Consider the following 26,501-nt stretch of genomic DNA (forward strand, 5'->3'; position numbering starts at 1 on the left):
ATTTGAAGTATTTATCATTTTAAGTGTTAGACAAGGCAAAATGTTTTTTGTTTTGTTTTTTCTGGCTTGTCTTGAGGTAGCAGCTTTAACAGGATTTTCCAATACAATACAATCTGCCATCCACTAATGTTTCCTGTATGATTTGTGTACATTTACCAGTCGTGTATGCGTGCAAGTGTGCTTTAATTGCTACAACTGTAAAGTTACAAACAGTATATGTATTGGATGAAGCAGATAAATAATTTATTTGCAGAGAACATTAAGAATGTGAAGAGGCAAAGAGGAGGTTTGGCCAAGAGGGAAAGTACAAGCCTGATGGTAGAGATGCTTGGAATTAACTTTTACTTCTCAGTCATATACACCAGGAGCAACTGAAAAAAGTTGGAAAGACTTCCTATTCAGACAGGAGAAACTAACATAACATTCAGTGCTGCTCAACATTCTTACCTGTGCTATTCCACCCACAAACTTGGTCTTGACCACCACGTTGTCATCGTCTGCTTTGTCAAACGCCGCCTTCTGAGCTGCTCTCACCAGGTTGTCTGATGCTTTCTTTACTGCATTCCCAGCAATCTATTAGAAGGGGAGATCAGTTGAGAAATGGCAGCACAAAAAAAGAGAAAAGAACACATTATTATGATCATTATATCAAATCTGAAATCCTGTAAACGCTGCAGTAAACAAGAACTCTGCCCAGCTCCATGTTTACACAAGTCATTGCTAGAGCAGACTGTGGTATCCTGACTGGAGTGTGTCTGTACCTGTAGTCTCCTCATGGCCTCAGAGTCCTGGTCAGCTTTCACCTTACAGGCCACCAGCAGCTGGGCGGTGGAGGCTGCCACCTGTTTGGCCGAAGAGATGAGCTTCTCTTCACTTGCGTGGCCTTGTACCGAGGCGTTGGCTGCCTCACACAGGTTGCTGGTCGCTGCTGCCACCATACGTGCCTGGAAGACAAGAGCAGAGAGGGAGACAATTTCATTTAATTTGTTGGCTAAAATGTACCTTGGATTGTAAATTGGCCGTTCACTACACACTCACAGCAGAGATGAGCCCCTGAGACCACTGTCCATCGTCCACAGCATTGGCAGGGATGAGGCCCACTTTGCCCTGAGCAACCAGCTCTCTCTGGGCAGCCGAGGCGGATTTGACCAAAGCGCTGGTGGCTGCAGCAATAGACTTCGCAGCTTCCAGGATTTGCTCCTCAAAGTTCAGCGTCTCATCCGCTTGCTGAGGGGGAAGGAGACCAATCAGTCACACAGGATGAAGTCCTTCTCAAGGCTAAACTTTATTTTTTTCATCTTCAGTGCCACTAGGATTTAAAATAGATTTTTTTTTTTAAAGGGGAAGTTTTTACATGAACTTTTACATGTACTGGGATGGGGAAAGCTAAGGTGCTGACCAATCATTATCCCATCAATACTGACACACTTGGTGACTAAAGATGACTTCTAAATGCTTCAAACAGCCAGATACGCACACACTTTCACGCACAAACACATTCACACCACAAGTCTGTAGACAGAGCGGGACACTGTAGGAATATGTTTGATATATAGTTGGGACTGAATAACAACCTAATATATCAAACATATCAGACAGAGCCCTGCAGAGAAGGCCTCCGTTGGTGGGGGCAGGCAGGGGGGGAGGGGAGGGGTTAGCTGGGAGCCAGAGGACATAAACTGAGACAGGCTTTAGCCAGAGCTACCACAGGTGGATGGATGATCAGAGGAGGGGGAAACACAGCAGATGTTTTGGATGGAAGAAGGGGAAGATAATACAACAAGGAAGGGGGGTGGGATCTCAGTGTGTTTTCAGCTCAACAATTAGGAAAATATCAGCGATAAAACTCAAACAAGTAAAACCTCAGTGGCCATGGGTATTCATTAAACTGAGGAAACACTGAGTGTCTGTGATTGTTATGGGAAGTTCAAGTTAAGATTCACTGTTTATGTTGTGATCTTCCATCGAGTTCAAAGAAAGAGTGATGGGACTATGTATATACGGAGGAGACAACATAAGACACAGAGCACCCTGCAAAACATGTCATTTTGCTGTTGTGAAGTTAACTCCCAACATCACAACACTGAAGCCTGTATATGAACTGCAAAAAACAACAGGGATGTTTGCAGACAGGCACAAAACACTGAGAAGGGTTAAAGAAAGGGTAACTCTTTAAGCTTTAGCTACAAAGTGTCTAAGACACACTGCTGCATATACAATCCAGTGCTCCGATTTGTACTCTTTAGATGTCATGTGCTCCAAAGCATATGATGGCACTTTTATTTTACAAGAACAAAAACAAAATATGTCTCAGCTTTATCAGGTTAATGTGTTAATCATCTTACAAGCTCTCAGATTTATCATCTGTGTAGGGGACCTGAGCCTTGCCACTGAAACATAACAATAATAATAATAATAATAATAATACTATTATTATTATTATTATTGTATAAGAGGCGGTCAAAATAGCACTTATTAGTATATTTTGCTAACAATACATCTGTACTTTTACTTGTGTAAACTTTATAACAGGGCTTTTACATGTAAAACCTACACTGTGCTGTTGCTACTTTATCTGAACGATCTGATTACTGCTACCACCTCCTACTGCCTACTCTGTACATTCATACAAACCAGTGTAATGAAAACTTTCTATTAGGAACAACAGTCTTCTCTGTGCACTGACAAAGTCCCACTGAGTTAGCAGTCATGAGGCACCCACCTTGGGCTTGGCTCGGGGTTTGAGCTGCTCCAGCTTCTTCGCTGCTGCCTCGATGGACGCCGCCGCTCCGAGCAGCTCCGTTTCTGCGATCACTGTCGGATCCTCGGGGTCCACCCACTCTGAACCTGAGGCACACATGCGCACACTCACAATTACATTTGAGGTTTAAAATTGCAAACTCCAAAAAAAAACTTCACAAACTGTGTGCCAAAAGATCATGCCACACAACAACGACAACACTGTGATCACACAGGAACAAAAAAAATAAATAAAAACAACCACATCCCATGCATAGCTGATGGAGGCCACAAAGTGACATTCACTGCAATGAAGATGGAGTGATTTATTTAGAATGAGATGGCACATAAAACAAAGCACGATGGACGGAGCCGACTGTGCACTTGAGAAGCCTGCGAGCAGCTGGACTTCAAAATGAGAATAAACGAATCGATGTTAGCGCTGAAGAGGGAACGTGTTGAACGGCGCACAACTGGTGAAATAAGTCACGGTACAGAAAACAATGCTAACTTACCTCCATCTGTGGCAAGAGAGGGAGGACAGGGATATTATCAAAAGTTTGTTTAAAGGACTGTTTCTGTAGTTATTTGGGCAGTTAAACATGTTTTCTGTTAAACATGTAGTAGCCTCCTGCTGGGAATTATAAACAGTGACAGATTTTGTTGGAAGTTTCATTAGTAGATAAATAAAAGTTTGTTAAAGCTTACCGATGTAGACATGAGTTCATCACATATAACACTGTGTGAGGGATGTGTGTGAGCCATTACCTTTCATGGCCTCAGCAGTCTGGATGAGCTCTGTGACAGCCCCTGCAACTCGTTTGGAGCAAGCTGCCAGCTGCTGCTTCTGGTCTGCAGTGGGCTTCTGCAGGACCTGCACACACACACACACACTTGTTTACACATATTAAACAAAGCACTGTTGTTCTTGAAAAGACTGAGCCCGCATTCCTCTGAACGTGTGCTCTGCCAAAATGCGTTCCCAACTGAAAATGGCACTGCAAAAATGCTTAAATGAATGTGTGGGGAACATGTAAACCAAATATTAATTAACACTATTTGTTTGTATTCAGTTGACCCCAACTTAGAAAACATCAGTCAGAACCACAAATCTTTACCAAAGTTTAACCTGATGTCTAAAAATTTCAGTCAACAAAGTTTTCTGTCGAAATTATGTGACCCTACCTTCATATGGTGCATATAAAAAGAAGAAGAAGTTAAATCTAGAAATTCTCCAGTTTATGTAACTCAATGCCAAACTCAGGATAAAATGTGGCATCTTGGGTTTGAATATTTCTCAGTGAGTATCATAAGTTCAAATAAATTTTATGTAAGTGTTTTTTTCTAAATCTGAAAGCAAAAATTAAGGGGAGAATAATCAGTTTATGGTCAAAATCCACCTTATGTATTTCAGCATATGAGAGCAGAATTTACCCCGCGACCCTGACGGATAAGCGGTATAGAAAATGGATGGATGGATGGAGAGCAGAATTTACACAAAAACTGTAAGATGGCATAAATGTTTGTCTTTCATGCAAATGCTAGCAAAGGCCAACAAACACAACCAGGTCCACAACTCTCTCTCTGAACATACTTACTGACACAATACTCAACTTACCAGCAGAACCTGTTCCAGCAGATCGATGTATCCAGTTGTGCACTCTGACCCGAACATCAGCGCTCTGTTCTTCACCTCCTCACTGACCTCTGGGTGATAGGCTGCTTGCTGAAAGACAGAAACACAGAGGCTCCAGATTCAACAGGACAGGTAAACTTTGCTTCAGAAATTGAATATACCAAAAATGGAATTTTTCCACTGGTAAGGTAAAATTTAAAAAAAAAAGAAGGACCTTGCAGGTGGTGAGCATGTCTGAAATAGCCTTGCGGCTGAGGTTGGCTGTGTGGATGATGTCTTCCTGCCGGGCAGAGTTCCCTGCAGCCACTGCTTTAGCAGTTGCAATGGTGATGCCTTTAGTCATGCGAATGAACTCCTCAGGCGTGGTAGTCTTGTTGGGTGCATCCTTGGATTGAAACAACTGTGGACAAAATGGCTGGGCGTCAAGTGACAGGCAATATATAAATTTTACTAGGAGACTGATAAAGATAACATATCTCACTCTGAATCAATGTTCACTTTGTTAACATTTAGATGATCAGCCAAAATGTTTTTCCTGAATCATCTAAGGCATCATTCAGCATCAATCAGTCATATGTAACCCTTGGCGATACTGGAGATAATGCATTAGTGCTGTCCACCATGCACCCATCCTCACCGCCAGTTCCTGTTTGATACACTCAATTGTGGCCTCCAGCGCTCTGGTGCCCCTAGTGGCCTCGTCCTCGACAGCCTTGACCGTCTTCAGCAGGGACGTCACGTTGGTCACCATCACCTGACAGAAAAACAAAAGAACGCAAAAAAGGAACAAAAAATTGATCGAACTGTTTGACAGCAAACTGGAGAGATGGAGCACTGAAGCACATTTTTGTGTCATGAACAACGTAACCAAATCATGTGCATCAGAGAAGCATCGAGATGATATTCTACATGTCTTCTTCTGGTTTTCCTATTTATATTTTGTATTTCACAGATGAAAATGTCTTTCATTCTGAACACATTTTGCACATTCTGGCCTTCTTTTTGGTAAAATATTTTACAGCTCTAGTGTCTTCTGTGGTGCGAGTGCTGCATGGGACTGTGAGCATGTACTGCATCGAACTCAAAGACAGGGGGCGCACAGCACACACGCAGGAGCCTTCAGGAGTTAGTGTTAAAATTCTATAGCTGGTTTACAAGATTTTCTTCACCTCAGGTCCTAAAATTGCATGTGAGGAATGTTGTTATCATCTGAAAGACTCCATGAGACACTGAGCTGCTGCAGACTGTGAAACTGACAATTTTTTTTAAACCTCACAGCTCGAGGTGATAATGAGCAGTAGACTGTGAACTGTATTAAAGCCAAGGATTCAGCTGATTTATTTTGGTTACAAATATCCCAGGTTCCTCTACTCCAGAACATCCATTTCCTGGCTACATACATTATTGAGACACAGTCTTGAGCTGAACTCCTGTGAACAGGTTTCATGATGACAGGGGGGGTAGCTGTAGCTGATTAACGCCGCTGCCTGAGGAAGAGGAGGATGTCTGCTATGCACACACACAGAATGTGGGGATATGCTGTGATAGAGTACATTAGTGTGTTACGATTTAAAATTGCACTTCAACTGGAAGGGAAATATTCACTGGAAAAAAGGAAAATAACAGCAACTGATGCCTATCTGAAAACAGATTAGCATAACTGATTCATATAAGAGTCAAATACACTGAATTCTGATTGTTAACATTTTAAAATCTGAAGCAGCCCACTGGAGGTATTTAAATTTGATGAAAAGGTGTCATGATCTGCAGACCCCACCTCACACCCTCACCTTAGCAGCACCTTTCAGCTGGTACATGGATGGATCATCTGCTGCCTTGCCAGCGGCACACTTGGTGGCACTGATGAGCTCAGCCAGCGCCTTGGCCACATCTTTGACAGCATTTATCAGAACCACCTGAGAAGAGCGCACACACCAATATGCACCAATTTATCACAACTCAGACAAAACTCTGACAAGTCATTAAAATTCACAGCTCATTCTACCATATTTCTGCCAATAGATACAGTGAAAGAAGAGCAGAAAAATTCGGATAAAAAAACAAGTCTGGCTGACCTGTGTCTCAGGGTCATCAGAGCCAATGCTGGCAGCCCCCAGTTTGACCACATCTGTGAGCTGGGTAATGGTTTTGGCAGACGACTGGGCAGCTTGAGACAATTTGTCCTGACCGGAAGCTGCACCGGCCACCAGCATCTTTGTGTCCTCAACCAGAGCTTTGGCTGTCTTCAAAATGTTTTCCCTGAGAGAGAAAGACGATGAGGCAGGAGAAAAATGAGCAGAGGAAAACTAAAGTGCCGCACTTTCTTTCAGTGATTCCAGCAGAAACAAAATATAAATGTGTGTGAAGTGCAGTCATCCCATCTCTTTTCATATCACATAACGCATTTGTACATCAAAGCTGAGGCAAACACAGGAGGACAAATAAGATCACACAATGAGTCAGTTATTTTTCTACAACTGACAAGAGAAAGTAGGAAGCGGCTGCAAAGCTTCCTCTCTCTCTTCTCTCTTGTAACATAACTTAAGCTAAAAAAGTTATTAGATCCCCTTTCATCCTGCCTGCAGGGCTTCTATACACTTTTGCTTTCATGATTCTTCAGTGGTGAACAGTACAATTTCATCAACAACTATCTGTAAGGATCTAATTAATCATTTTTGGTCATAGCAGCATGTAATATGCCAAGTCTTGTCTGGATCACTTGATAAGTATCTCTTTGAACTCCAATCATTCAAAGAAAAAAAACAAAAAAAACAAGGCCAACCAAGTTGAACACTAGATTATGAACACTTTTGCTAGCCATCTGCACAACAAAGTGGGATTTCACAGAACATAACCATTATAATTTCTCCTAGCTCTTTTGCTGTTTTTTTTTTCTTGCCTCCAAATGGAAGTCTTTAGTCTAAGAGCAAGAACAGTAAGAGATGTGACACTTCCTCCGTCTTTCAAACCCTGAGGGTAATTTGTAGTTTCTAACTTTCCTGCCCCGCCGCTCACCAGCTAATATGTCATTCTGTCAGTTTCAGATGAAAAATAACCAGTGGGCGGATTTTAGACTCCAGTCACGTTTTGCACTTGTAGACTTAGTGATGTCTCACACACTACGAATGTGTACACAGTCACAATCGGGCGTGTTTCCAGCTCTGACCTGTGGTCGGCGAAGGACTCGTCATTCTCTGCATTGAGAGTGCCAGCGGAGGCAAACATGATGGTGGTGTCCAGATCGGCGATGATGCCAGACACTGCGCTGGCTGCTGTGATGCAGGCCTGAGTGCCCTTGTTGCCTGCCTGCAGGGCCGAGAGCACCAAGGACACCTGAGGACATACACACAGACATCGCACCCTTTAATCATACAGGGGAGGATCTGCAAACATCCTGACCCTGGGCAGAAAGCCTTGTGGTCAGCTGTAGTGGAGTTGGAGTCATTTAAATGTTTACAAACACTGATTTAAATGGAAAAAAACCCAAAACGTTTATATTTTGCTTTGTGATATGCATCTCCTTGGTACATGATAAGTAGGGCTTTCAAATGAGAAGCCCAAACACTATTCACAAAAGTATTTTAAAAAATTTCCTGCGACAGCAAAACACCGTGTTGACACGGAGCAACGCACAACAGCACTCACTCATTGAAATGAGAACATGTCAAAGTGGTTTAAACTCCATTTGTTTTCCTCACACATGCCTGAGCAGCAGTAGAAACAGATTAGCTGATGCTGAATCCAGACTCTTGACACTTAAATTCTTAAATTAAATTAATAGCAGTTGTGGAAAGTTAAGGGTTAGGAGATCAAATCAGAACAAGGAGAACATGTTGCACAGACAAACCTGCTCTTTTCTTGCCATTAAAGATGTCAAGCAAGAGATTTATTTATTTATTTTCTGGAGAGGAGTATCTGTAAACCAAACAGCTGTGGATTCCCCCAGTGAAACCACAACCAATACCTCAAGAGAAATATTTTTACATTCACAGGCAACAGCTGTGCAATGTAGCTGGACTGTCTGGATATGATCTGTGCAATAAGCATGAATTATTAAAACATTCTGTAGAGTAATGTATTTTGCCAAGGACTCTGAATTAAACAGTCAGCCTTTGAAGCACAAGCATGCCTTGAGCAAATGGTTTCATCCAAAATTCGTCATTTCAGGAGGCATATGATAAAATTAATTATGGCACTAACCCTCTTATGCTGTTGATACCATGACAGCATTGGTGTAAAGCACAGAAGTGGAAAATAACGCCTTACTATTCCATTAAAGAACAACGCTGTACGGAGTTAGTTTGGTGTGGATCACACTGGGTGGAGCAGGAAAACCTCCAAACCTCCTGACTGATCTGGTATTAACATAATTAACATTGCTAGAAAAGTGAAACAGCCTCGGGTTAACGAAAGGGGCAACTTAGATTATCAAATACATCAGTATTGGCGTGAATCAGCAGATGATAAATCACTTATTGCGACAAACTGTAACAGGTCGATGTGCGTTAACATATTTCTTTGAAAAAGACAAAATTCTAAGCCAGATCTCTAAATGACAGAATAATACCTTCTCTGTGACTGCACGGGCACATTCAATGAGCTCTCGTTTGGTGAAGCCGTCAGAGGGAGTGATCTGCAGAGCTCCAGCCTTCTGGACGAGGAAGATGCAGCCATGTCCGAGCTCCTGCACTCGAGTCTTGATCTGAAAACCGATCTGGACAACAGAAAACACCGTACAACACAAATTTCCTGAGCGATTGTTCGTATGTATGAATTATGAATCGATTCTCCTTGTAATAGAAGTAATTTGTAACTTGTAATTATTCCCCGTGTACTATATGCTGAAAATGTTAAAAACATAAATGTGAAACATAGATGTAGCAGAGCTATATAATAGAAAAGACAGCCTGTCTCTGGGTGACACCCAGGCCGACCTCACCTCTTCTGGCTCAGCTGTGTGAGCAGCCAGTCGTCCCTGAACAGCCAGCTGGCTATAGTCCACGGTCACCTGAGAGGCCAGGGCTCCCAGCTCATCTGGACATGTCACTGATTTGGTCATCTGATGGATAAACACACACTGACTGTCAGTCCAAACTAAAGCACATACATATCCACTTCACTTTTGGGCTAAGCACTAAATGGGTTTCTTATAAGAACAGTATACTGTATATGAATATTAAATATAATATCCCCTTCATTTATTTACCAGGAGACATTCTATGCAAGGCAAACTGTACCAGACATCTACCTAAGTGTCTAAGTGTTCCCATACACTGACTGCTTTTATTTTGATTCATATGACAATTTTAAACATTTATCATAAAGACCTTTTTTTCCATCTGATAAAATATAATATGTTCACAAGTCACAGTCGCACTTTCGCAACAGCCTTACCATTTCCTGAGCAGTGACGGCTATGGCCTTGGAGTATTTCACCATACTGGTCTGGTAATCCACAAATGAGCCTTCGGGTTCAGGCGGAGTACCTTCATCCAGCTGAAGAAAAACAGACAGACAGAAAGTATGAAAGAAGGATGGAAAGACAGGCAGACAGAGAAAGTTGAAATAGCACTGCAATTTTCATTTTAGGCCTGATTGGTTTGCCCTTCCCAAAATGGTATAAACATCTTCAAACATGAAGACGATCAATCATTCGGCTCTTTAGCTGCAGCGACATGTGAAATCTAATCTACAATCCTTCAATTATAATAATTCTGCCGCAGGTGTGCAGTCATCAGTGCGTCTCCAAACCAACGTTAATGCAATTTAAGATTCAAATATACACTCTGAATGAAAGACAAGCACACTGTATGAATTACCCACAGAATGCTCTCTGTAATTACTGCTTTAAAATAACATCCAGTACCAAAACATTAGATCACCAGCTTGCAGTGCATACATTATCTTTCTAACATTTATGCTAAATTGGACAACACATCCGAGTGTCATGGCAAAGCTGTGGAGATGAGAGTGATGAGGCCATGTGGAGAAAGCACGCTGGTGCTGGAGTGAATCTCCCAAGTACACGATGTTCGCTGAGTGAGATAACACTTTAGAATCTGTAGCCTTGACTAAGTGACTAAAAGTTCAGCACAAAAGCGTTTAAATCACCTCTGCTGGAACCACAGCGGAGAATGACCATTATGTCGATGGATTAGCTTAGAGGATTATCTCCTTTTAATCAACCAGCAGCATGCACAAGCTGAGTGACACACAAACAACACACACACACTCGCTCATCATGTAGTCCCAAACTGAACCACTTTCACTAATTATTCATGACCTGCCACAAAAAGTTCCTGTTCTTGGTCCTCTGGTGACCCACACCTGAGGCACTTATTGCCCCCAGCGTTGGGTCTCACTCAGGAAGGCGAGGATGGAGGTAATTAGTTGATGCTATTCAGTCTGTACTTGAGATAAAAGGCTTTTTCTTACTTCACACCTTATGTGTTTGCCAATAGTTTAACTGTTAATTGGAGAGATGGTCTAAAAGCCTAACTCTAGCAGAGAGTCAATTTTCTTCTGATTTCAGTGACTTATCATTTGAATAATTATGCTAATCAGCAGCTTTTTAAGGTTGTAAACAAAATGTTAAAGGAACAAAGGCACAGGGAAAAAAAAGAAAAATAAGTTGTTTGTACAAATGCTGGAACATCTTGGAAGAATATTAAAAACATTTGCCGTCCAGTCAATCCCCCGTACTCTCCATCAACTCTTAACCAATTTGTTCCACTTGTTTTTATCCACAGTATTTTGGCTCTCTGCACTGAGGCACTTGCCAAAACAAGAACTTTTTCTGCTACAATTTTGCCAACTCATTAGGATTCTGTTGAAATGAGAATGTTGTTGTGTAGTCTCAAGCGACCACAACTTTGTCCTCATGTCATTTTAGTAATCACCGTAGGACGAAGTGGAAAATGGTCTTTTTCCTGGAACCAGATAGGAGCTTAAAGACAAGCATCTCTGTGGGGCCACACAGGGTGGACCAAGTCTTGGGCTACTGCATTCCTGTTGCAAAGCCAAACAGGCTTTTGGTACATGGAAAGTCACAATTTTGGCATATTTTTGTGGTGCATTTCATACATGTGGAATGATTTCTCTGAAGCACTAGAGGGACCTCTTCCAAACACCTCCAGATCCCCAGATGAACCTCAAGACAAGGTGAAGGCAAAGGAGGTCTGGGCTTTTCTACTTAGTTAAATGTCACTGAGTGATTGGTGGGGGAAGCTGATAGGGGAGACGATTGTAGCTACTGATGAATCCAGTTAAAGAACCAGAGTGTGAATGGGTTGGACCAATCACAATGCTGGCATCCAGGAAAATGGAACTCTAATATGTTCAGGTGTGTTCTAATCACCAGTGTTTTCCCAGCAGCACTCACCTTGGCCATAGCCTCTGCGATGGACTCCACCATTCCTCCCACCATTCCCACTTCACTGGCAGCCTCATTCAGTGTCACCATCATATCGTCAACCGCCTCCTTCATAAGCTGCGCTGCCTCTGCTATGGCATCGTGGGTATGGGATGCCTGTGTGATATCAAGGCACAAACACACATAAAAAAAGACTGTCCACAAGATACTTCTAGGGGTGGAGCAGCAATCTATAACAAAGAGCATAAAGTGAAATGAGTCATACCTTTGGATTTCCTCCACCCTCCTTGGCTGCATAGAGCATCTGCAGTGCAGACTCAGCCAGGGTTTTAGTCTGGTCCAGGAAAGTCATCTGCTGCTGGTGGTCCTTCAGCTTGGATGCCACACCCACAGAGGCCATGATCAGTGGTTCAAAGTAACCAGCCAACTGGGTCACCTGAAGAAAAGGGTGGAGGTTTTAATGAGTTCTGCGAGGCTGCTTAATTTCAATATTACATTTTCTAAGGGAGAACAGTTAGAGAACACTGTGATAATTATCAAAATACTAATTTTGGCCAGGTGGCCCACTCCTAACAAGTGGAAACATGTAATCCTGCTGCCCATTAGAAAAGTATTACTTTGTTGCTCCACAGTTGCAGTATTTAAGTAAAGTAATTAACTCCATGCTCTATATACCTTGTGTCCTAGTTGGGAAGCTTCGCCTCTGGCAGCAGTGGAAACGGGGTCAATTAAGTGGCCAATTTCCTGCACAGTGGACGTCAGCTGCTCTTGTAGTGCCTGAAGAGAGGAAGGAAAGAAATTATTTTTTGTCTTGCTCTTAATGGGAGACAGAGATACATTCAAATAAGTCAACTGGAACCTGCTAAGAAGCACTAGGCAGGGAACTAAAAAGGAAAAATCTTTGCCCCAAGCTACTGTAGCTTCGAATATGTAAGCTGAAACTCTTCATAAATTAACAAACTGGTGCAATAGCCAAAAAGTGCTCTGTGACCAGTTCTGTATTAAAATATACCAATCTCAGGTATCAGGCATAAAGATCCAGCAGGATCCAAACTGTACTTCAGGTTTGCTACTGAATCAACAAAATACAAGCTGGCACTGAAGAAAGATTTTTAAATGGCATTAAATCCCTGTTTTTTATCTAATGAGCTGTTTGTGAAAAAACATAACTTAAAAGGGAGACACAAAAAGCAACAGGGAGGACTAGAAAAAGAAAAAAACATGAATCTGACAATAAAACTGACAGAGGATAAGAAAGAAAAAGTGAGAAATGGACATAAACAGCCATACAGGAACAAACAAATGCAAACAGAGAAAGATACAGTTGGCTGTAAGTGGAAAATGTTGAGTCATTTTCTGATGGCTGCTTACCTCCAGTGAGATGTCGTCCCTGCTGGGTAAGTTCTGGCTGACTGCTGCCAGAGAGGCCTGCTCAATGTCCCGGATACATTTGTTGATGTTATCAATTGACGAGTCGCACTCTCTCTGGCCTGGGGCCTTGTCCCTGAGAATAAAATGGGAACAGCAAAAGAGGAGAAACAGAGAGCAATAAAATGGTTGGAAAGAGAAAAGAGAGTTAAGTTGAAGGATGATGTATAAGAGGAAAAATAGGACACAGAAGGTCATGAAAACGGGGAAAAAAAGACATTTTATAAGACAGGAAGAGAGAAAAGAAGCACAGACGTTAACACAGACAGGTTCCAGGATATAACATATTTTCTACTGGTTCCCACATCTCCTTGCAGCTCAGGCTGTACCTGCTGAAATGTGGTCTGTAGGGTGGATCATAGGGGGATCAAGCTGGGAAGCCAATTTAGCTCTGAAGCCTCTGAGCGGTCTGGGGCACCGGTCACACAGGCAGAATAAGTTTAATTAAACATCCATCCATGCATGATGGCACAATGAAAGTAAAACTAAAAGAAAATCTCATCTCTGTGATGGGACTAACAGAGTTATAAGGTTGGCTTTTGCATGAGGGAGTTCATTCCTATTTGTGTCCTTTGGCACCACAATGTATCACTTAACACTATCAAAGGCCTGGCCAAACTCCCAGTACTCAATTTGCAGTCTAAAAGGAAGACCGCGATAAGGCCATCAGAAATGAACTAGATGTTAAGCCAGCCTGCTCGCGCATGCCAAGATGCAGATGTTTTGAGCCAAGCAGAAAATTTTAAATTCGGTGTGTTTGGCATTAGGAATTAGTTTGTCATGATCAGTTTTGTTCTGATCAAGGTCAGGTACAAAAGTGGCAAGAGGAAATTAAACATTTAAGCTGTGGTGGGATGAGAACAAGCATTTGTCACACCAGGGTACAGTGTTTGGGTATCCTTTTCTCTGCATTCACCTCTCAGGCGTTTTATGGAGCAATGAGATAAAAATAAGCAAAAGCTACATGACAGTCAAAAATTATTCTGAATTTTAAGCTCTGCTGTAAAAAAATGTTTCTGCTAGTTGTTTGGCAACCTGTAAGTGACAAGTCACTGCTTTTGGCTAAGAAATAATCTGTCACATAAACCTCCACAACACCACATAATTTTAAAATCTAAATTTTGGTACAGATTAAACAAATGATATGCAAGCCGCTTCTCCATTTCTAGGCTAAACTAAGCTAATCGGCTCCTACTGACTTCGTCATCTAATTCTCAGCAAGAAAGCAACTATTCCTTTAAAACTTGAGCTTTACATACTGTATTTTGTCACCCATCATTTGTCATTTTCTTTAGTTTGTAAAATCTTTCCGCTGACTAACCGGATGGCTGTGATGAGACTCTTGATGGAGTCAGACACCGTACGGGAGTGACCAGCCAGAACAGACCAGGTCGGCGGGTCTTTAGGGTTGATAACCAATGAGCGTGCGGTCTTGAGCAGGTGGGTGGAGCTGTCAAGCATGGAGCGTGCTGAGTGGAGGATGGGTTCTTGTGCTGCAGAACCCTACAAAAAAAACCAAATTGAAGCGATCATAATGCCCTTTTATTTCCAACATATTTGCTATTACACTTTATTAATTAATAATATTGTAATATCTGTACAAGAATTCCACAAACACTGAGGTTCATGATGCCAAACCTCATTGCTGATTTGAGCAGGGATGCTGGCAAACTCTGGGTTGGATGCAAACGTTGTCAGGTTTTCCACAGCCTCAATTAGCGGAGCCGTGGCAACTCGACACCTGTTCCTGTTCTCCTCTGAGAAATCTCCATCCAAAGCCTTGAAAGGGAGAGAGAGACGGAATATGAATATGGAATCTGATTAAATTAGAGTACCTGTAACTCAAGAGTGAAGCATGAAACAAGTCAACAGAATTTTATAACAACAAATATGAGTGGATATGAACAAGTCTTTAAGAATTCACTTGAAAGAGGGACTCACCAAAATGATCCCACATCAGTCACACAGGATATCACTGTCAAAGCTAAATCAATATCTACACTGTTCTATGTCAATTAGGGGACAGAGTTGACCTTCTGACAAGACCGACAAAGAAATCCTACCTTGATAGTTTTGACCAAGTTGGCAGTGCTGTTGGCCACCTCCTTGGCAGACTGGACAAAGTGCCTCTTGGCAACTGGGTTGGTCGTCTTGGAGGAAGCCAGACGACAGGCGTTGCACAGTGCTGAGGTGTGCTTAGCAACAATGGTTGCTGCAGAGAGCACCTGCAACATTAAAAAAGTTAAATCAGGAGCTAAGATTTGAACAATTTATCAGTGGATGACAATGCAGTCATCAGCTACTCACTCCAGTGTCTTGCCTACAGACTCTAAATCATCCAGCATTTGTATCAGACATTTTCATGTACTAAAGGATACTACAGTTATTATTAATACTATTGGACTAGCATGCAACTGCGCTTAAACCTCAGGTACAGAATGTTGAAGTGGAAACAGTGTGATGGGGGGCAATAAGTTTAGCAAAGAATGATGTTCAAGACAATAAAGATTATAATGACGTCTATATTGAATTTTCAGGCCTGCAGTGAAGATAAGAGGCTACAAAGTAGGATATTTTTGCATCAGATATTTGCAGAAAACATTGTGGGAGATATGAGAAGATCTAAATTTGTTATAGGCTTAAATGACAGAATCTGTTGCATCTAACACAGGAAACTGCTTCAATTAAACTAAATTAATGTTTTCCAATGTGAGCATGAGGAAAAATATTCAGGGACATTTTTCAGTAAGATAACAGCCAATATCAGAGCCATATTCTGAAAAAAAAATCATCAAGTTTAATACTCATTTAGCAACATGCTGGCCTGATTAATCAATCATATTGTGCCACATCACGGCAGAAAAACTGAGGTTCTTATCAGAACAACTGACAACAACTAAATCTGTTATCTGTTATCTGGAATGACAGGCTTTTACCTAATTGCAATACAGTGAATACTGTAAGTACATGTACCTGAGAGGGACTGCTGTCAGGGTCTACAAGGTTCTGACAAGCCATTTGGATGGCCTGGTTGGCTTTGGCAAACTGGATTGGATCCACCAACCCCTGCTGACCCGCCTGACTGTTGGGATCAGACACACCCACCAGGTAGGAGGCCTGTGGGGGGGAAAAAACTCCCATTGTCAGAACAACTCAGTGTGGTAGCTCCCGTACTGCAAGACTTGTTTCTGTTCACATTCTGTACCTGTCCTGCCGCTTCGGTGAGACCACACAGGGCTTTTGAGGCTGATCCTACGCAGTCTCCAAATGTGGTCACATCTCCAGTCTTGCAGTTCTGAGAAATACCTGCCATAGACTCTCCCAGGACCTGGACAGAACAAAAGAGCAGGTCAGCAGAGCAAAGAGAAAGAGAATGAGAGAGGGATGCTTAGGATGCTCAGCTCTGTGTGTGTGTGCGCAGTGTTTGGGTGTTTGATCACTAGGCTGGTTGACTTGAAGGCCTACCTTGGAGTTCTCCATCACACTCTCAATGCAGTCGAAATAGGAGAGGTCACTGACTGGCTCGTTGGGATTGTCCAGCATTCCTCTGACAGCCTGGGAAATGGGTGAGTATGAGTTTTAGATGGCATTTCCCAGGTCATTCTCTTTGGTCAGTGCCAGCAAATTATTGTCATTTCTTTTGGAGCTACACAGATAGAGCACGATAAGTGAGACTCCTAGCAAGCCTTTGTGAATGCGATTGCTGATCGTTCCTTTCTTGTAACAAGGCTGTTAAGTTGTGTTTACCTCGAGCTCTCTCAGGGCATTGTCACACTCCTTCTGGCCAGGAGCCTGCTGTGTACACAGCGTGATGAGCTGGTTAATGCTATCAGTCACTGCTCTGTAACAAGGAAATAAACAGAAAAAAATGACACCTTAGTTCTTAAAGCTGTATGGTAATAAGGACTGAAGTGTTTGTGAGCATGCTGCCTGTGATGTGTGAGCACATTTACTTTTTTGGGTGTTAAGAACAAAGCCAGTGTCTGTATCCTTGCACAGATCTTCATGCCTGTGATTGTGTGTGCAAGCTTATGCAGCCAATAAACACATAATAATAAGTGAAGTTTGACAACTGTAAGCTTTCAGCATTCAGTGATTACAGTGACAGACGACTGAATGTATTTTGCTGATAACATAATGTTTAATAACATTACCATGATTCGATATGTTGACTTAGTTACATAGAGTTCAGTAGTGTAAAACAACACTTGAGCAGTATACACTACAGATAAAAGCATGAAAAGCACAGTGTGCAGGTGTGTGTGGTACAAAGCACAGTGTGCAGGTGTGTGTGGTACCTTGCAGCAGCAGCTAGCAGGTTCTTGGCATTTGCTGCAGCAGGGTCTACAGACAGACTCTTAGCTGCCAGCAGCAGTTTGCTGGAAGCCATAGAGATGTTCTTCAGGTTACCAATCACCTGCACCTGGTCATCCTTTTTCTAAAATGACACAAATTCATAAGACTATAAGATTAAATAACTCTGACAGACTTCAGTGTCCTCATGAGACTGATATAAAATGACTGACCTGAGTGTGTCCAGCCATCTCTATACCAGCATCCAGGAACTCATCAAAGTCATGGCTGAACTTTCCTGAGGCCACCGCCAGCTGGCTGCTGGAGCCTCTGGAGGCATGGACCACATCGCCTGCTGACTGGTTCAGGTCTGCTGCCGTTTGGGTCAACTCGCTCTGAGCTTCCTGAAAGGACTTGGAGGCTGGAGGGATCTGAAGGGAGGACAAAGAGATATAGGATAAGTACTCAGTCACTGAAGATTAGGAACTTTATTAAGTCCTTGATGTGAAGCTGGTAACCAGAGTGATAAGAGAAACTTAAGAATCCATCAAGTATGTTTATGTTGTGGGTATAACAGTGTAATAGAGCAACATAATGCTAATTTTGCTGGTGAGTCACAGTCCAAACTCACAGTTTCGATCAGCAGCTTCTTGCTGGCCTCCCCGATGCTCTTGAGAGCCATGTCCACATCCTTCTGGCCAGGCAGACAGTTGACGCAGTTGTTCAGGGAGTGAGACACGGCTTTGGCCACCTGCAACACACACAGCAGGTTCACAGTGACCTGGGTGAGAGCTACGCTAAGGTAGAAATCAAAATTTAAAAATGAGCAAGGCAGTCTTACAGAATTATTGATGTCAACATTTTGCAGTTCTTTTGTCTTACAAATATCAATATATACCAATATTCCTACATGTCCTAATTAATCATGAAACCAGTGCAACCAATCACAGGCTGCAACAAAGCACATGACTGCCTGAAAGGGACTTAAGTGACGAAGAAGCAAATAAAACCCAGTGAGTTTAAAGAGCGGCAAAATTAACTTAATTTTATACGCCACTGCAATTTAAATTGATAAAGTAGTATTAGAGCTTCTTCAAATAGAAAACAGCCTCATTTGTGTTTTTGTGATTCCCCTATTTAAGTCTATTCCATTGCTATTGAGAAGTCTAAAGTTTATTTAATGTTTGGAGAAAATATGAGGCATTCACATAAATAATTAAGGTACTTAAGCTTGTAAATATTCCACCAGATTTATTAAAGGAATCCCTTGCTGTATTTGACAGGTGTTGATTTCATGTATTATTAAGCAGATGAAGACACTCATCTGGCTCAGACGTTCCATGAGAAAACATTCAGCAAAATATATGAAACAAAGAAAGAAGTGGCGCTGGGCAAAAGGGGCAGACTTTCTTATTTAGTGTACCTGGCTGCACATCTTTCTGTGAGTTCCAAGAAATGTTCAGCATCATTATACTTGCTGTTCTAGTCGACTCATCCAAGGCTCCAAATTTAAATGCTGTGTTCGATGTGGAAAGAAATTCTAATTAATAATAAAACATTCGTGCTGTATGTGGTGAGAACAAATAAAATGAATTGCTGGAAACTGGAGATGAGGTCAAAATAACTGAACAGTCCAATTACAAGTGCACTTGCAAACAAAAGTTGACAGGACTCACAAGTCCTGAGTATATTTTTGTTTTGACAACCTGCAGAATTCTTCCTAATTGTCCTGGCAGTGACGTGTTGGTTGCTGTAGTCTGACATTAAGATGCACTGAGCCTGCAACACCAACGGTCACTCCATACGCCCGAGCGGTGCTGAATCATCTCACCTGTGCCAGCCTCTGCTGACTCTCTGCATCTCCGGGGGAAATCAGTGCCTGCTTGGCCTCATGAATGAGAAGCGCTGAGCCCTCCATAACGTCACGGGCTGAGTCCAACATGGCAGCAGCAGCCTTGGGGTCTGTGGTTGAGGCTGCAACGCCGCGGGCCGCCTGGGCCAGTGTTTTCAGGGCCTGAGCTGTTTCCCTGGCTGCTATTCCTACTCACAGGATCAGAGGTAAGGGAGCATCAATGTGACAGACAACAGCAACAATCAGGTATCTCATTTATGACACTTTATTGCATACTAATGCGCAAATCCTAAAGACTGACATCCCATTCGAACAGGATGTTTGTTTAATGCTCAAAACTGTTCTCTGTCCTGACAAATGTGTTGCATCAACCAACACAGTGGAGATGTCACTTGATAGGAGAGTCTCTTCTCAGGTTTTATTGAGATACAAGGACACTATGAAGCTAATGAAAAAGAAAGTTTACAACTCAAAACAGGGAAGGTTAGTAATATGTTTATTCAGCCTGCCTTACACTGCTCCGTGACACAAAGCAGTCTATCGCACAGCACTGTGGCAGCCCAGGGCAAAATAATAACTGACTTTTGATGCTGTATATTGGCTAACTAGATTATTCAGTCACATCTCAAGTAGTTCAAGTATTTTGAAGTCCTGGGAAAAAGACAAACAGGCAGTGTGTGGCAGTGTGTACTGTAAAGCAGAAAATGCAAGAAAAATGCAACAGCAAAAGGAACTCATAATGAAAAAAGTGTTTGTGGCAGTGACTGCACATTTAGTCATAAATGTATAAGATCATGGATCTTTTAGAATGAAATGAAATTAAAATTACACTAAAACTGACATCAGTGTTCATGGTTGCCGCTGGGATCATTACGTTCACAGGAAAAGTTATATGATTTTGACTAAAAGGTCGAGATCAAGGTCAAATGTTCATGTGTAAACTGAAATACAGGGGCTATAAGAGGAAAGGTTGTGCAGTTTCTAAAGGATGAAGAAGTTGGTATGTCAGCGGTACCAACCTGTGTAGTGCTCATTTCCTTGTGCGGCACATGTGAGCAGCTGAGCCATGGAGGATCCCACTGACTTAGAGGTGCTGCCCAGGTCCTGAGCACACTTCTCCAGCTAAGAGGCAGATCAGTAACTAAAATCATTTAGGTGCTGAGTCGCTGGTGGTCAAAATCTTTTGAAAAGCTCGACTTCATGCAATATTTCCACGTTGGGTTTAGAAGAATGAATCTTGATTCAGTCTCACAGATCTGAATCATCTCTTACTGATTCTCCAGGCAGTGGTTTCAGTTGGGTGTTAACAGCAGCCAGCTTGGCATCTTGCAGCTCACTTCTCAGGGTCTGGATGGCAGTCAATGCAGAGTCAATCTCCATAGGGCCACAGGCTTCATGAGCCTACAAAATAAAGTACATGTACTGCCTCTCAGAGTTCCCATAGTTACAAAAGTTCTATTTTTATTTTTTGCACTTTTCAGGGGTGATCCTTGGCTCCAAATCCTGTACTTGAGGAAAGTCCATCCAACTATTGTCAGAAATCAACTTGTGTGACTTGAAGGCTACTGTGCAAATTAAAAGTCTGTCAGACAGCAGGTTACACTTTAGTGGGTGTAGTGTGGATGAGGCAGTAAAAAAGAAAAGTCACGCTGGCATTTTGACATTACTTAAATTGCTGTCATGATTTTAACCACGCAGGTTATTCAGTTCAGTGATTCAGTTATTCAGTGTCTTCCAGGAACAGTGTATGTGTATTAAGTTTCTCTTTGCATGGAGTCTCCATATAAAGCGCAATGACTTCCTGCATACACTGCCACATATGTGAGTGCTTGTGGCTTCAGTGGTCTACCTTCTGTGCAGATGTCCTCAGCTCAGCCAGGCAGGTGGCCAAGTTCTTGGCACACTGACCCAGTTGCATGGCTGCAGCCTGATCCGTCACCGTGGGAACAGAGGACTTGGCCGAGGTCACCATCTTACTACCAGGCTGCAGAGTAGAGAAGGGGACAGAAGGAAATGAAATGTTTAATAAAACATGATATTTTCCTTCAGGCAATCAAGGACCTGGCGAGAAATCTAAATGTTGCTGCATGCAATAACAAGGAACGAAGGTTAGATTATGTGGTGGGTTAAGTCCTGCATTGGCTCTCAAAGTGACACTGAGGTATCAAACACACCACTGCGTCTTTAACTGCCTGGTTACATCAAAACGAGGTTACAGGCCTATTTTTAAGTGCAGAAACACTATTTATACTTTGTTCAGCCCGGTTCTCAATGTAGGACTGTATTTTCTCAACTGGAGTGTGGGGATATAAACTCAAGACAAAAGAGACAAAAAGATGAGAGAACGTGGTGAGAAAATCCTTCTCTGTGTGTGCAGAGCACCTGTAGGAAGTTCTGGCTGGCAATGATGAGTGCTAGTTGTGCACTGAGGTCTTCTGGTTTGGCCTGACTGCCACGAACCCCCTGGACAAGTTGTGGGATGTGGTCTGCAACTGCCTGTAAACAAACAAAACACACACACAGGCATATACGCAGGCTTAAATACAAATAAATCATCAAACAAGCGATTGGAATGCTCACAGCACAATGACAGCGAACAGCTGATAAAAAGCGCTCTCTAAGGATACAAAAACAAAAACTTGTGTAAGCAAACAGACTAAATTATTCATCAAAAGAAGGAAAAATTGAACAAATCAAAAACAAGAGAGACGGAAAAAAGGAAAAAATTCCAGAAGTAAATGGCTGACTGACAGCAGCTCACCTTACAGCTCTGCACCAGCTGCTGGTGAGCAGCAGTGTTCTTGTTGGAGGCGGCAGCATTCTGAGCAGCAGCGATGGTCTGTGTGGCTGCAGCCGCAGCCTGCTTCGCAGCATTCTGAGACACACATAAGCGTCCACATGTAAAATATGATTCAACAGTGACTCTCTGTCTCAGCTCAGTCTCTCTTCAAGTCTCAGCAATAAACATTTCACGGCTCTGCTTTTGAGTCTGGATTCTACTGTCGATTTTGTGATCTAAAGTATTACAACTAATAATAACAAAGTTAAATAAACTAAAACTTCATATTATGGTAAAGGACATGGGGCTACCCTACTTGTAAACAAATGCTGTGAAATTCACAAAACCTTGTTAAAGAGTTGACTATTATGAGATAGATGACTATTTTTCCTATTTCAGGACCATTTTAAGAGTTTAAAGAGTGTCAACAAACCTACACCTGTCCAAAAACCCTGATGTCTGATGGTGAAAGACACACTGCCGAGATGAACATCAAACTCCGCTGTTTACACTCATACTTTATAGCATTCAACATGACACTTTGGATTGGTCTTGGTATTAATGTCATGATTTGTTGTAAATATTTTAGGATTCACGACAAAATAGCTTCTGCCTGATTGTAACCAGTTCTCATGGAACATAACGTGGCATCACTGACCTCCAGTCTGTTAATTAGTTTCTTCTTAATGGCATTCTGGGCAGCAGCGTTGGTGGCCACACGCAGCCCCTCTGCAGCCTCTCTCAGTCTTTGCTGCTGGTCCTCATTCTCTGGATACGCCGCTGCGCCCTGAGAAGGAACACATGCACAAACAAAAACACACACAGATCAGTGAGTACAATACACAACAAGTGAATACAAGCTGGTACGGGGGTGGAAAGATCAAAAGAAGAGCACAATAACCTGTACAATCTCTAAAAAGATCATTATTATTATTATTATTGCCTTTTCTTTGTTTGAAAAGCGTCATCATTCCCGAGTGACACGTCAGCACTCATCACATGACACACACCTACAGAGACGAGCAGGAATCTTGAGAATCAGTGCGCACAGACCTTTGACAATGACGCAGACTTAATCACTGCTGTCAAACTCAGATGCAGCTCCTCCTCACTCAAACAGTCAGTTCTTTTGTTGATGGTTAAACGCCAACGAGATATGCTGTGTCCTCATATCAGCAGGCAGCTCTGCTTTATGTTCTTGTTCATGAATCCGGTTAAGTGGGTTCTGTGGAGACCAGTATCACTTAACACGTCTGTGTCTCCAGCTGTTGGAGAGAAAGCTAAGCCTACCAGCGTTAAGTTAATTAACCGGGAACTTGGTAGCTTCACCTGCAGCAAGGAAGTGCGTTCTACTGAAAACCCGTGTCATTAAGGTAATGTTTAACCTGACAGATGCTCCAAGCAGAAGTCGCCACAGAGACAGATTTCACTATGAACAAGGCGCATAAGTGTACAAACAGCAGTCATTTGACAGGATGAGAATGTCTTGTTTCCTTTCTAAATTTTATGCACAGTAAAATCATGTCATCCACCACAGTTTCAAATCAGTGGAATGTGCAGCTGTGTGGCAACTGCTGACACCATTCAAAGTTTAACAGCCAATTTGCATAATTATTACAAAAAAACCACAGATTTCCAGCACTGCCTAGCCTTCAAAGAGCAAGGTGAGTTTTACAGTCATACAACACATGTACAGCAAGTGTCTCGCTAAGAGCAAATCATTCACCTGAAATGGGCTGAAGAAAACAATAAGCAGGAGCACAGCGAGCTGTGAAACACACAGGCCAAAAACTAAACTGCACGAGCTCAAATCAATCAAAGCAACTGGGGGCTCAGCCTCCACTGGCACAGATAAATATAGAGCTGCGATGGCGAGAAGTCTGGCATCAAACTCGACCAACAAACCAGCTGCAGGGCATCATTTCATTTCCATGGTGGAAGTGGAGGGTTATTAATATCAGTGTGTGATTCTGTAGACAGATAATGAGACTGATGTAGAGAGATACGAGATAAATAGTTTGGACAGAAGAGGATGGGATGAGGGAAAGCTCAGCCTGGCCCTCAGCAGTCTGAGAAGAGTGTGATATTCTCTTAACTATGTTACAATGGAAACACTGAATGTATTAGAATATTTATTAATAATATTTCAACATTCAGTCCTATAACTCCCAGCAAGGCAGCAATTCTTTCATTTAATCATCTTATTAACATTTTTTGGCTAAGAATTGTGGCTGAGAGACCTCTGACTTCAGTATGTAGTAAAGCACTGTAGCACTGCTAATAGTAATTATAATAAGATAAATAAAAGCAAGAAGTGTCAGAGTGCCATTAAAGCCAAGCTGAGAGCAGAGATGAGTATGTGTTGACCAGACTGACAAGCACTGCTTATTTAGACTTCTCATTTTGCTCCGAATTGGAGGTCCAGAGACTCATTGAGGAGCCGCGACACAAGAGAGCAAATAACTGAATGATTCCAAAGGAACAGTTAAAGCACACAAACCCTTTAAAATCTAATCAGAAAGGAACAACTGGACCAAAAGTCTACAACGCCACAAAGGTATTAAGTGTTAGTGGACCGGCTCCTTTGTAAATTCAGTGATTTAAGTGCTGGGGATTACCACCTTGGCAAGAAAGTTGACAAGCACATGTTGACTTCTGGAAAAATGCACATCAAAAGCACTTTGAGAAACACACATTGCAATTCAGGTGTTTTCAAAATAAAATTTAGTGTTTACTGAAGGAAGATTTAAAGGTTATCTGATATTAATAAAATCACACTTTACAAACAAGATGAAGAGATTCACTTCTGAAACCGTCAGCCTTGGCCTTTTTCTTTTTTCTTTTTTATACACACACACACACACACACACACACACACACACACACACACACTTCTTGGGGTGTCTGGCTAAGCTTCTTTCTCCCTTTGCTGTCACTGAAAAGGTCACAGGAGAATAAAAGCCAGCACTAGATTTTCATCTGGTCTTCAGAAATGCCACTATGCTGATTAAAACAAAAACCTTTCAAGATTATTTTGCAGTGAAGCTTGTTCAACAACAGATCCTCTGTTCAGTAAACTCACTGTTTTTGTTGATAAAAGTTAAGATGGAAATGCAAAATTGAAAAACAAAATAAATTAAATGATATGACATACTCACCTTTGCTGCCTCCACCATCCTCGCTGTGGCGTCAGCCAGCAATTTGGCGGCTGCCAGCAACTTTTTAGAATTGTCAACATCCACTTCAGCCTCAGCATCCGACCTCATGGCATTGACCAGGTCTGAGGTGGCCTGAGCCAACACCCGAGCCTGACGAACCATCTCACCTGAGAGCAGATGCAGTTTATTAGACTGTGATTAAAGACAACAGAGGTGACGTAGAGGTCAGGAGAAGGAGACACAGATGAGAAAAACTGAAGAGAAGCGAATTAATGGATGAGTCAGTTTATTTTAACTTAATTGCATAATTCCTTCCCCTTGTTGCAAATCCCACTGAGTTTATAGACATGAACTATTTGGACAAAAAAACCATAATAACAACCACAATTACTGCCTCTCTGCGATATGCCTCCACACAGTTTCGAGTTGAAATTTACATAATTGTCTGTCTCAACTCATGTTGTAACTGACAGAGAGCTTCATCACATGGTGCTACAACAATCACCTGAAGCTCACTGAAACCACTGAGCTTTTGGTAGACTACAAAGGCTTCAAATATGGAATTTGTTGCAAATAAGCTACAAATTCTAAAGCCTGAGTGCTTGACATTAACCCAGCACCACAGAAGATCTTTACAGTCAGCATAATTTCATGGTGAACACCCAAGATTAGTGTCAACAATTCAGTATCTGACTAAATGTGACACATGCTCACAATCTGCCCTTCTGTTCCTGAGTTATGGCGCTAAATAACGGACAAAAAACATTATGATGTCACAGTGAAGTTAACTTTTAACCTTTTGGATATAAACTGTCGTCACTTCATAATTTTATCTTATTAGACGTTTTTGCAAAATTTTGTCATAATTAGTGCATGAATTCTAGAGTTATGGCTAAAAACTTGTTTTGTGAGCTCACAGTGACCTTTGACCACCACAGTTTAATCAGTTCATCAAGTCCAAGGGGACATTTGTGCCAAATTTGAAGAAATTCCCACAAGACATTCCTGAGACATCACATTTACAAGAACAGGACGTACAGATGGACAAACAGAATGCCTCCAGCTATGGCTAATCACTGCTGAGGCATAAAAATCACTCTTCATTTCTTTCTTGCAATAGTAGTCTGTGCTTGATGCAGTACTGAGGTAATGATGCAAGGATTGCAAATCACTGCAGGGCAGATAAATATTTCAATGATTGATTTTTAATGTGACATGGTAAAGAAGAGAAAATTAAAGTTCAC

The 26,501-nt window shown here is 42.0% G+C and overlaps 1 protein-coding gene across 4 annotated transcripts in view; it reads right to left on the reverse strand.

Annotated features, from left to right (window-relative positions):
* tln2a (talin 2a) overlaps positions 1 to 26,501 on the reverse strand; it is an 86,034-nt gene that overhangs the window by 2,851 nt on the left and 56,682 nt on the right. For 3 of the 4 annotated variants that reach the window (XM_046383008.1, XM_046383017.1, XM_046383026.1), the window contains exons 22-58: positions 25,258 to 25,424; positions 22,758 to 22,886; positions 22,082 to 22,195; positions 21,703 to 21,816; positions 21,170 to 21,304; positions 20,593 to 20,721; positions 20,340 to 20,442; positions 19,300 to 19,508; positions 18,100 to 18,219; positions 17,702 to 17,899; positions 17,474 to 17,613; positions 16,923 to 17,016; positions 16,641 to 16,730; positions 16,381 to 16,503; positions 16,149 to 16,292; positions 15,239 to 15,400; positions 14,814 to 14,954; positions 14,497 to 14,678; positions 13,119 to 13,251; positions 12,423 to 12,524; positions 12,013 to 12,183; positions 11,757 to 11,903; positions 9,770 to 9,871; positions 9,315 to 9,434; positions 8,943 to 9,089; positions 7,542 to 7,708; positions 6,451 to 6,634; positions 6,166 to 6,291; positions 5,013 to 5,129; positions 4,590 to 4,775; positions 4,358 to 4,465; positions 3,508 to 3,613; positions 3,255 to 3,260; positions 2,723 to 2,847; positions 1,039 to 1,227; positions 762 to 944; positions 448 to 573 (exon numbers count right to left, since the gene is read on the reverse strand). In XM_046383008.1, coding sequence (XP_046238964.1) covers positions 448 to 573; positions 762 to 944; positions 1,039 to 1,227; positions 2,723 to 2,847; positions 3,255 to 3,260; positions 3,508 to 3,613; positions 4,358 to 4,465; positions 4,590 to 4,775; positions 5,013 to 5,129; positions 6,166 to 6,291; positions 6,451 to 6,634; positions 7,542 to 7,708; positions 8,943 to 9,089; positions 9,315 to 9,434; positions 9,770 to 9,871; positions 11,757 to 11,903; positions 12,013 to 12,183; positions 12,423 to 12,524; positions 13,119 to 13,251; positions 14,497 to 14,678; positions 14,814 to 14,954; positions 15,239 to 15,400; positions 16,149 to 16,292; positions 16,381 to 16,503; positions 16,641 to 16,730; positions 16,923 to 17,016; positions 17,474 to 17,613; positions 17,702 to 17,899; positions 18,100 to 18,219; positions 19,300 to 19,508; positions 20,340 to 20,442; positions 20,593 to 20,721; positions 21,170 to 21,304; positions 21,703 to 21,816; positions 22,082 to 22,195; positions 22,758 to 22,886; positions 25,258 to 25,424 — 5,039 coding nt within the window. The remainder of the gene's footprint in view (positions 1 to 447; positions 574 to 761; positions 945 to 1,038; positions 1,228 to 2,722; positions 2,848 to 3,254; positions 3,261 to 3,507; positions 3,614 to 4,357; positions 4,466 to 4,589; positions 4,776 to 5,012; positions 5,130 to 6,165; positions 6,292 to 6,450; positions 6,635 to 7,541; positions 7,709 to 8,942; positions 9,090 to 9,314; positions 9,435 to 9,769; positions 9,872 to 11,756; positions 11,904 to 12,012; positions 12,184 to 12,422; positions 12,525 to 13,118; positions 13,252 to 14,496; positions 14,679 to 14,813; positions 14,955 to 15,238; positions 15,401 to 16,148; positions 16,293 to 16,380; positions 16,504 to 16,640; positions 16,731 to 16,922; positions 17,017 to 17,473; positions 17,614 to 17,701; positions 17,900 to 18,099; positions 18,220 to 19,299; positions 19,509 to 20,339; positions 20,443 to 20,592; positions 20,722 to 21,169; positions 21,305 to 21,702; positions 21,817 to 22,081; positions 22,196 to 22,757; positions 22,887 to 25,257; positions 25,425 to 26,501) is intronic. The other variant, XM_046383035.1, reaches the window with a different exon arrangement.

Source organism: Scatophagus argus, chromosome 1 (assembly GCF_020382885.2).
Source record: "Scatophagus argus isolate fScaArg1 chromosome 1, fScaArg1.pri, whole genome shotgun sequence".
Lineage (NCBI taxonomy): Eukaryota > Metazoa > Chordata > Actinopteri > Scatophagidae > Scatophagus > Scatophagus argus.